This window comes from Mercenaria mercenaria, unplaced genomic scaffold (genome assembly GCF_021730395.1).
Source record: "Mercenaria mercenaria strain notata unplaced genomic scaffold, MADL_Memer_1 contig_3665, whole genome shotgun sequence".
In the NCBI taxonomy this organism is placed as follows: Eukaryota; Metazoa; Mollusca; class Bivalvia; order Venerida; family Veneridae; genus Mercenaria; species Mercenaria mercenaria.
The window spans coordinates 1-11,885 of NW_026461826.1; the positions used below are offsets into that span (position 1 = coordinate 1).

Below are 11,885 nucleotides of genomic sequence, written 5' to 3' on the forward strand. Positions count from 1 at the left end.
AAAGGCAAATCTTCACAAAACAGAGATACATTACTTTAAGAGAGACACTTCAGTATGAAAAGCCAGCATACAGATAAAGCATCAATTTAAATGCCACCATGCATCTCCCATAACAAATATGACGACCATTCAATCTTACAAAGGAAGTCTCAGAATGGTTACCAATGACATTTTCAAATATTAAAACGTGAAATTGTTGATAATTTGATACTAGTAGTTGTTGTAATTTGTGTATCTTAGAATAGATACCTAGCAAAATCATTTTAAGTTTGTAACTTAATAACATACTTTTTAAATTATTGTTGCACACAAACAAGAAAAAGTCAGATAGGTTTAGCCTCGTTCCCCCCAAACGAAACTCAATCAGTGAAATGGTTTTCCAATTTGTTATGTAAGAAAGATTATGCTGAATTACAAGACAAACACTTTTAATAAACAGGTAAATCAGTTATACCTTGGCATTTGCATTCATTGAGACAGGCAGAAAATCAATTGGCAAACAATTTAAGGGAATTCCATATTTCTAAAAATACTTTTATAAACTCTACAACTGAATATACTTATAAACCTACACATTTGATATTAACATTTGTATTAATCATTATGTACCTTAGACCAAATGAAATATTTTTCACTCAGGATTCTATAAGTGCATACTTTGACAAGAAAAGCAGTCATTCACAGACTCGAATTGGAGAAACGCTAGATGCATTATGTGATCAAAGGTCCGTTTTTATGTTGTTATTATTCTTCTTTTTGTTTTATTTATTTATTTATTTATTTATTTATTTATTTATTTTTCTTATGCTTCTGCTGGTATATGTTGTTGACATAAGTCATTTATTTGATTATCAATTAACCGATTGGATCAATAGATGGGAACTAGATGGAAACCAGCCTCAGCTCTTCACTGAGAAACACAGTGTAAATGCCGGTAGTGATATAACATACAACAACAACAACAACAATGTGCTTAAGTACAAACTATGTAGAGGTCCAACGGCACATAGGTTTTACCTTTAATACATACCACTAAACGTTAACTACAGACATTAAAACCTTTGGGTTTCTTTTATGGTATTTATCTTCTGAATGCTGATTTCCAGTTTTATAAAAATGGCAAGACCACTTCTTCCTACCCGAAGATCTCTACTCGATAAATGTTTGGCTCAAACTTTTAGCCCGTTGTATTTAAAATCTGTAAAAAGTCCTTTGGAAGCAAAGAATGCAACCAAGAAGAATAATAGCAGATTTGGTTCGATTGAGTCTGTTCATGAGAAGTAATAAAATGCGCAAAACCTCTCGCGCCCTCTATCAACTCCATTACACATACTGAATGAACTCCATGATCCCAAAAGATCAGAAAATGTAACCACACCGAATCCAAGTCCCTGGAGACTTTTTACAGCCATCATACGGCCCTTAAAGATTGCTGATTGTTATTAAAATCTGTAAAAAATCCTTTGGAGGTAAAGAATGCAATCAAGAAGCATAATAGCAGACTCGCTTTGACTGAGTCTCTTATAATATTATGTACAATTTAATGCAGGGTATTGCACTAAAATGTACATATAAGCGTACATAAGTAGTGGCTGATTTACATACAATATACGCTAAATTACAGCTTCTTAAATTGAACTGTAAATGTTTCAGTCTTATTTAGTTCCTTAATTAATACTTCAACATTTCTTATTTAACGGACAAAGGAAATATTTTAGTTGCAGAGTTGAAGATATTCCAGCGATATCAGTTTTGCATAGAGAAGGAATATGGCTTACGGCAGATAATAGACGGCTCTGGGTATTCAGACAACTACAACGCTTGGGAAAATGTGAAACAATTCCAGTCATCGCTACATATCATATAAATCCCTGGAAGTTTACATCGGCTACTAACGGGGAATCTGTTAGGGTGAGGGGTTCTCCAGGAGGACAATGGCATACTAAAGAGGATGTTAACGAATATAAGTTAAGCATGATAAGTCTAAGAGAGTCAAGGATTGACGTAGATAGCTGTGAAGCAAATGGCAACTCTTCCGATGATGACTATGTTATGAATTGTTGTGTTTGTACTTGCACTTTTGTTCTTATTGTCATTATCTTGGTATTCTTTGTCTATACACTTGCATTTTAGCTTTGCTCATTCTTTTAACATTTGTTCTTCTTCAGTATTTTCTCACAATTAGCTGTTGACATGTTGTTTTGTTGAATGTAGATAAAATACATTAACAAGAAATGTAAAATAGACCATTAATTATTTTTACAATATATGTACATTATTGATTGATATTACACCTTTATCATAAACGACCATATTATTGTCAGACAATCTGAAAAAAGAACTAGACGAGTAAAATAGAGAAAGAATACAAAGTGAGTATGTTCTTTGTCAGCAGGTTTAGCTACACTACTTCTCATACACGTTCTGTAATGTTGTCAAAAGCTGATTACTCTTGTTGTTCTGTTTTGTTATCCATTATGGCTACTTCTTTTTTATTCTATTGCGGCCCCATGTATAACATAAAACTGTCAAAAAATTGCGGTAAAAGTCTAAGAGATAAAACTGCATTTTAAAAATGCAACACCCATCATGGAAATATGGATACTTACAAATTACGCGGAGAACATATACCCTTACACAGAAATTCATATTACGAGACACTTCAAATAGATAAGACTAGCCGGCTGAATATCTTGCAAAGGTAACAATAACCACAGGAACACATTGTAAAACAAATATACCCAGGTAAAAATATATAAAACAGAAGTCATATGCACGTAAACGTATGTACCCGATGCCTCTTTTTTCTGTATTTCAGAAATAAACTGTTAAATTAACTGAATATATCTAAAATTTCTATCACTTTGATCTGCTTTGACCTTTGAAAAGTATGACATTTTCAATGCTGTCATTACTTATATTATATTATGATCTTCCTATTATCAGTTTTAGTTATGTCGATATACATATATACTATACACGCATAAGACCAAATGAAATCTTGCTTTAGTTCAGTTCGAGAATAATAAATTCAACTGACAATTCAATTTCGAAGCAAAGGAGAAAGTACCTTGTCATTTCTACATTTTTCATTTGCTGATGGTGCATGTAAAATCGTTATATTTTCACTCTGAAATACAACAGATGAAAACAGCTTTATCCAAACAATTAAGAACATTTACCTTGGCAAAAAACGTACGATGTTTTAGAATAACACCGTCATGCAGATTATTAATATATTCAAAGTTTTAATACATAAGAGTAGCAGCCTTCAATCTTCAATATGGTGACATCCACAGTATCCTTATGGTAGTACTTATAATTCAATTGTTACTGTAAGAGTTTTACTACAGATATCTAAATGGTATTTTTCAGACAATTTGTATAAAGAAATACAGACAGTTTCAAATATTACTTTCTTGCAGACGTATGTTGAGTGTATTATAAGTACGTCACCTTGTCGCACCAAACGAAAAATATGTTTCAAAATGTATCAGAGCTTCTGTCAGCGGTCACAGTGACCAAAAAGAGGGCATAAATCGAAGAAATGATACTTTAGATATTACGCAATTATATGTTGCATCCGGTCCAGAAAATGAACATAGGACCTCAGAGTAAAATATGATACTCTGCTGTGTTATATGGTCACTTACACGTTTTATTTATGATGGAACCATGACTTATTTAAATATGTAATAGGATATTGATGAAAAGTTCGATTCCAGGGGTTCGGAATACTATGTTAATGCTCTTCTAATCTATTGAAACACCTTTTTTTTCGGAAAATAATTGTTCAATAAAAACTACATTGACAGATTGACACACTGACATGATTAACTATTAATAGATTTGCGGTGAAAATTGTCCCATTTAAGAATAGTAGAAATAAAAATCATTGTCAAGCATGTCTATATGAGCTCAATTGTTTGTTTCTATGATAGTTTGTTTTGAATTGTTTCTATTAAACCCAATACTTGCACTAGACAGTTAAGTGTATTAGCAGAGAATAATCGTATTTACATGCGGCTTCGTTTACTTCTTATCATATCCCTTTCGAATCAAAACCTAATTAATCTACCAGCTCTGTGAAACAATTTCGATTAGTTAGAACAAGGAAAGTGATGTACTTGTGTTCAATAGCCCCATGTCGTTTAATTGAATTATTAGGTTTCCATAACGTTGAATAGTGACGAAAGGTACCTGCATATATATCCATATTTATTTGTATAAACAATGGAATAGTGTGAAATTAGCCAATAAGTTGTAAAATCAGTCACTGTTGCATACAAATATACAATATATTCAATGAGTTTTCATAGTTCAGCTATTAAAGATACCAAGTGCCCATGTTTCATTTAAATATTTTATCTTAAGATATTCTTCATGTGAGGAAGCCATCCAGCTGGCTTACGGAAGGTCGGTGGTTCTACCCAGGTGCCCGCTCGTGATGAAATAATGCACGGAGGGGCACCTGGGGTCTTCCTCCACCATCAAAGCTGGAAAGTCGCCATATGACCTATAATTGTGTCGGTGCGACGTTAAACCCAACAAAACAAAACAAACATCTTAAGATATTTACTCCAAAGACAGAAAATTCTGATCAAATGTATTAAACTTCACTATGTATAAAATTTATTAATATAGACTAATCATTTATATACACCTACATTCACAATTAATTGTCGTGTAGTAACAATCGATTGTCTTATCAATAAACGTCCAGCTTTTTGTGGTATTACACATTTATACTATGTTTAGCTTTACATGTGTGTAATATTTTAAACCTAACGCACAGTACTGATATGTTAGTTTTATGTTTACATAAACATTTTGTAGTTTTTGTCCGTATTTTGGATCTAGTTAACCTTTAAGAGAGATTGAAACTTGACTTGTCTCCAACGAGGGCGCATATGATAGTCAAATGAAAACTTTTTTCTGACGAACCTAAAAAAGATAGTTATAACAATGTTTTCTGTCACTTTTGTAGTATTTTCTAGAATTTAGTAAATCATGGTTTGGTTTTGAAGCCTTTATATCAAAAATATAATGCGGCTATACGGGTCTATGCAACAGGAGATGTTTTGAACTAAAATGCTTTTTGTTCAGACAGCAAGCAATTTTGGACTTAATTGGATTGCAGTAGCCGTATACTATGTACTAATGCAGCTACTTATTTTCCATCAATTTCAAATGAAACTTTGAATGTATACATCATCAGCCTTAGACGTGTGTTCTTGGAACTTTCTTTTTCGAATATCTTCGGATATCTTTTTATTTTGTTTTTCAAACTCCTTTGAAGATTTGGAAAATATAACAACTATCTTTAAACCATTTGACCGACAATTAAACTCTGTAAATATAATCTATATCAAGGGATCAAAAGCACTGTGTAAAGATGAAGCATTTTAAAAAAATTTAAAACATTTAATACCTTTTTTCTTTTTGGACTTTACGCTATGACATATATATTTGTAACTTGTATGTCTATACTTTTGTCCTGTCATTTATTATCCAGTTTAAATGAAATGTGGTGTACATCATTAGCTTCCATTGAACAAATACATTATCAAACTATCATGTCAGACCTAACCTATATCAAATTTATAGGTTATTAGCTTTGTATCGGGAAATATGCACGAGTTCTTCAGCGGACATATTGCGCGACTTTAGGAGCAGAAGAACGAGTGCATATTTCCCGATGCAAAGATAATAACCTTTTTATTACATACGAATCTACACGTATAAATATTATGTAAATATCATATATTTATTACATACTCATTTCTATTCCCCGTTAAGTTACGCTGGTACCGGAAAGGTCAATATTTTTCCATACACTGACGCCTGAATTTCATATCGGGTGTGTGACGTAATTCAGTTTGTGTTGTTGCACTATTTTTTCTGTTTAGTTCAGTATTGTCAATCCTATTCAGGCTATTGAACATATTTATGATATTTTCATAATATTTATACGTGTAGATGCGTATATAATAAAAAGGTTATTATCTTTGCATCGGGAAATATGCACTCGTTCTTCAGCGGAAGAATACTGTGCTCCTAAAGTCGCGCAATATTTCCACTGAAGAACTCGTGCATATTTCCCGATACAAAGCTAATAACCTATAAATATATGTTCAGTAGCCTGAATAGGATTAACAATACTGAACTAAATAGAAAAAATATAGTGCAACAACATACACTGAATTATGTCACGCACCCGATATGAAATTCAGGCGTCAGTGTATGGAAAAATATTAACGTTTTCGGTACCAGTGTAACTTAACGGGGAATAGAAACGAGTATGTTATAAAATGAAATGTGTAAATCCTCTCAAGTATTATTTGAATCGGCCTACAAAATGCTGTCAGTGACAATTATATTCCAGTACATAACGCATTTGTTGTGGTTATTTCAGGATTGTGTGGGTATTAGGGATACTGTTATAATTATGTACAAAAATCAAGCGATATCAAAGTTTGAAAATAGATGTTAATTAAATTTGTCAGAAATGCAGAGAAATGTAAAAAAAAAAAAAACGAAAAAAAAAAAAAACCCATAAATATAATTCTGAATGTATTTGGCATCTTAGCCTGACATCTACAATTTAACAAAAAAATTGTCTACGATTTAGTTACAAAATTGTTTATTAAATGGATGTCACCATAGTCCTGTCCTGCATGAAGTTCTTTTTATGTCTGAGATATCGGTCAAATACTACCGGACCAAAACACTTCATTTTGATTGGTTAAAACATCATCCTTGTCAGTAATCATGAAAATGTTGAATGTCTACTTAATGATTTGATTACTTCACAGAATGCATTTAGTTCTTACTCTTGTGAAAATCTTAGTCAATCGCTTTTCCAGTATTTTTCTTGGTTGTTAGCACTGGAATTACTTAAGTTCAGTGTCAAGATACCTGGCAAAGAATATCATCAGAGGTCACATTTTCCTCAGCTACTCACAGACTACTGTCCACATTTCTAACGAGAAAGGTATAAACATAATAAAATTTTTCATGCGAGGAAGTCATCTAGATTGTTTGAAACTCGCACAAAGTACACCTAGTCATAAGTAATTCACATTGACTTTTAAACCTTTTCACCTTGACATTCAAATACTTACCACAGTTTTCAATGTTGAACATTACATTTTCATTTCTTTATTAATCCCTTTAGTAATTACAAACCTTGGAAGTCAAGTGTTCTAAAGACATACACTAACCAAATTTATACATAACCTATTTTCCAAATATACTGCGCCGACCATTTTTTCAAAAGTTTTTTTTTTTTTAACTATTTATAGAACCGGCAATGGATATTAATGAAAGAAGTCCGGACACATGCATAGTACGAAATTGGATTAATAGAACATAATACAATATGGAAACTGTTTTCCGTCTATTTGTATCCCGTGTGAAATATAAGCTGTACTTTTTACGTAGCTTATGCATGTATATAATAAAAGAAAACATTACAGGCATACGGTAAACAACAATACGCAACACAACTCACATACAATTGCGGGAAAATATAAATAGAACCACATCTTAATTTATAATCATAATTTATTTTTCAACATAACGATATAACTTCAAAACAATAATTGAAACAAAATGTATCACAGTCATTTTTGCTTAACAAACAATGGCGCTCCGAAAAAAACATACATGTCAACAAAACAAGAAAAAATGTTAAATAAAGCATAATATTATATGAACACAGTTCAATGAACTGCTTCCTTAGCCAACCGTTTGACGTAAACGACGTATTACTTAGTAAAACCACAAAAATGTGCCTAGCTTACACTAAATATCATATTAAAACTCGTCAATATTATCTACAATAAATGCCTAAAATCTATGTGCGTTTTATAACAGCATATATGTATGAATGAGCAATAAACCTCATTGTGTCTAGCTACATTTACACATTCTTAAATTGCAACCTTTTTATTTCAACAAGTAAAAAACAAAAGTGCCTACGTAATATTAGCTTATACAAGTAAAACTATATTTAGCTTAAGCCGTTATCTAACTAAAGGTAATGTAAATCAATGTTTTCGGAAATTCTTTTTGAGTTATATATATAAAAAAAAATTCCACTACATATAAAAAATATAAAAATAAAATGGTTATTCGTGCTATTTTTAGTTTTATTACTCATAAGATAGATAAAGACATTGCACTCGTAAGATCGCTGCAGATAAACTATTTAGCATTTAACAAACATACTTTTAATTTACATATAAATATCTCAGGCGAATTCAAAATATTCATTCACTAGCGTTATTCGTGACTGCATATCCGATATACGACGTAAAGCATTAAAACAATAGCAGGGAAGAAGGACTGTTGAACCAAATCACCCCAAAAAAAGTTACATTCAATCTAAAAGACTATCAGATTTGAAACACTGTATTTACTTAATGCAATTTAAATGAAAAACCTACATATTTTGCTGAATGGAACAAAACAGAACAGTTTAAGTTTATATAGCAAGAAATAAAATTGACACTAAAAGTAGAATAACTACTATGGCGGTTATAATGATACATCGTATTCTACATTTCTTATTAGTAACAATCAATGCCGTTTTCGGGTTCACTACCACAGTTAAATTATTGTCTTCATCAACAGCATTCTGACAAGGTGGAATGTCTAATTCTATAGTGGTTTCATCTGAAACATTAACTGTTGAACTCACCCCTTGATCCGTTTGCGTTTCCTGGGGTGATGATTTATCTGAATTTAACGAAGATGTAAGATATCCTCTGTTTTCATAATTATGAGAATCTTTACTTTGCCCTAAAGAAGAACTTGTAGAAAGGGAATCTGTGTCACTCTCAGATTCAGGGTGTGTACTGGTATTTTCATTCATCACGCTATAGCTAGGAACAAAATTTCCCACTTCCTGAAATGGGCGTCTGTCTGGCGAATCAATGGTATTGTCATCAATTGTACATATCTTTGCAACATTTTCCTTATTACTATCGTTGACAGATACTGGTATTTTGTTAATGGCTATAGTAGGAGTAGGCCTTGGCTTTTTCACACTTGGTCTTCGATGCCAAATTCCTCCTGGAGAGCCATTGCGAACAATAACTGATTCGCCTCCATTATATGTGGTAAACTTGGAAGAAGGAATATAAGAGCCCTCTCTAACAAATATTTTATCACACTTTCCCAGTCTCTCCAGGCTCCGGAAAACCCAAAGCCGCCTATTATCAGCTGTGAACCATTTATTGTTATGCTTTACAACTGATATAGTTGGTATGCTACTTACAGAGCACCTGAAAAAGATAATATATTGCAGTGACATTTATAATCATACACAATAGTTTGTTAGAAAATCATGAATGAACAGTTGCAATATAGAACGCATCAACTTAATAAAAGTTGCTGTACATAATATTTTTTTTATATTTAATATCCGTAATGCATAAGACACCGTGTAAAATGACAAGTATTGATCGCAATCCAGTATGAAAAAAAGCATACTTTATACACGAAAACATTATAATAAATACTGGCTAATGTAATACCAGACGATTTACTCACAAAGTATTATATTGAGATTACTTGATTTGCAAAAATGTTGTAATTAATAGATAAGATATCTATAATAAACAAATTACCTTCCATCGCACAGTGCATCGAGTGTTTCGCCTATCGGCTGATATCTATGACCACAATTTTTATCAAAAACATTATTAATTGAATCTTGTGAGAAAAATATTTCTGAAGGTCTCAAATACATCGTGCTCGAACTCTCCTCAGTGCCAACAACTACGCTTTAAAGCGAAAAATAACAAACATTTCTATAGTAAACGGATCGGTTTTCCCACCTCTGAGCTGCGGTATTTCCCAAGTCCTTTACACGTGTAAGAAATATGATAGACTTCCTAAAATAGAAATGACTGTTGCATTTTTGACCAAGTTTTGAAAAATATTACTTTAATATGCTTATATATAACTATACTGTACATGTTAAATATAAATTGTTTTAACTTACAGACCAGTATACTATTACTTTTTTTTCATATACAATAAAGATCTATTGACATATGGCAAAAAAAAGGACATTTGGTTTTCGAAAAATAATTTTGCATTTGTTTTATCGATAAAGTTTAAAGATTAGTTTATCACACTGACACGTTTACCTAATGATATATTTACATTGCAAGCCTAAATTATTTCAGATAACATTACATCGTCTGTTCGGTGGAGAGACAGGAAACGAAGTAGATCCATAGGAATTTTCAAGTCACAAACGTCTTTAAGCACATGAGCTTTGTTTGATTTCTGTAAGGTGATTGTTGTATCAAATACGTGCGCTACTAAGACTAAATTTGCTTCCCTATGTTTTATATTTTAATTTATAACTAATAAAAAATAACTGAAGTTTGATAATTGCGTTGTCATAATCAATACACAGCTTTTTTCACCAATATAAATACCAAAGCCCAAATGTTTATTCGATAGCAGTATCACTGAATATAATCATGTGTTTTATAGCAATTTTGGTCACCATATCCGCATGCTTAGCCAGGTAACTTGTTTTTAATTACTTAGTCTAGTATACTACATTTGATAACTATTATTTGTGTTAAGCTAGCAATGTATACCTGCAGTAAGACTGCTATAAACCAGATGCGCCATATATAAACGAAATTTTGAAAGTTTTGAGTGCCGTTTTGGTGCGCGCACCAACACGACTAAAAAGGAAACTTACAACGCGACATAACAAAACATATAGTGCAAGTGTGCTGGCACGCGCGGTATCAACAAATAGTGTGTGTTGGCGCTCAAGCAAAGACGAAATAAAAGTGTTTGTTGTTTAGCGTTGGGTCACGTGCCATTGACTAAGACTATATTTTGGCGTGTTAGCGTGCATGCTAAAACGAAATAAAACATTGATGTGTGCAAAACATTTGATTTACTTTTAACGTCTACATGCACCAACACACCAAAAGGAAATTTTTGTTGGTGGCGCATGTGCAAGCGCGAAATATGTTTCATTTTGTTGCGAACAATATTTTGCTGTGCCTATTAATAGTTTACAATAAAACTTAAAAAGATGTTACAGCTCTTTGGTACACGCACCAGGACGACACAATAAATTACATACTCATTTAAAAACTGTGTTAAGTTTAAATGGAACCTGAAACGTCAATATTTTCCATATTAACGTTCAAATTTCATATCGGGAGCGTGACGTCAATGCCGTCTCCTTTAAAAGTTCTTTAACAACGATAACTTTATTTCACTCAGGCTTAATATCAAATTTGAATCATTTATATATTAATTTTAAATGTAGATGCGTATGTAATAAAAAGACTATTAGATTTGCATCGAAAAATATGCACTCGTTCTTTCGCGTAATAATACTGCGCTCCTAAAATCGCGCAATATTTCGGCTGCTAAACTCGTGCATATTTCTCGATACAAATCTAATAACCTAAATATTCTATATGAACCACGCGCGTGCTAACGCGACATAACGAGATGTCCTAAATCAGCAACAAAAAAAAGTGGAATTACCCATCTACACTCCAGTGTAGTTGATAAGGATAAGTGAGAAAAACAAAGACAGTATTGTGTCGTGATACATATGTAACGCTGTTTCATATCTGTAATTATGTTGCAATTCAATGTACTTATAAACTGAAGAATGGTCTCTTCTGTCTTTTATCTTTGAATAATCGCACAGTTTTCTTAGGGTTCCAATCGTAATGCGTTTCGAACTTGTCTGGAACATGGCCTAAAAGCGTCATCATTTACATTATAAAAGATATAAAAATATCGTCTGAACTGAAATACCGACTTTGTTTGTTTGCCAGGCCTGATATATTTATATTTACAACCGGTATTTTCACAATGAATCA

General features: G+C 32.3%; 1 protein-coding gene across 1 annotated transcript; it reads right to left on the minus strand.

Annotated features, from left to right (window-relative positions):
• Positions 1–7,585: 7,585 nt before the first annotated feature.
• LOC128553276 (uncharacterized) lies at positions 7,586–9,905 on the minus strand. The gene is made up of 2 exons (XM_053534407.1): positions 9,636–9,905; positions 7,586–9,290 (listed from the first exon to the last, which is right to left on the minus strand). The coding sequence occupies exons 1-2, from the start codon at positions 9,755–9,757 to the stop codon at positions 8,489–8,491; spliced, it is 924 nt and encodes a 307-aa protein (XP_053390382.1). The 5' UTR covers positions 9,758–9,905; the 3' UTR covers positions 7,586–8,488.
• Between the last annotated feature and the right edge of the window lie 1,980 nt (positions 9,906–11,885).

Bases quoted from the DNA above. Each gene is read 5' to 3' on its own strand.
- LOC128553276 (XM_053534407.1), bottom strand. From the start codon at position 9,757: ATGTATTTGAGACCTTCAGAAATATTTTTCTCACAAGATTCAATTAAT. The intron at 9,291-9,635 runs GTAATTTGTTTA...TATCTTTTTCAG, and splicing joins GATGCACTGTGCGATGGAAG to GTGCTCTGTAAGTAGCATAC.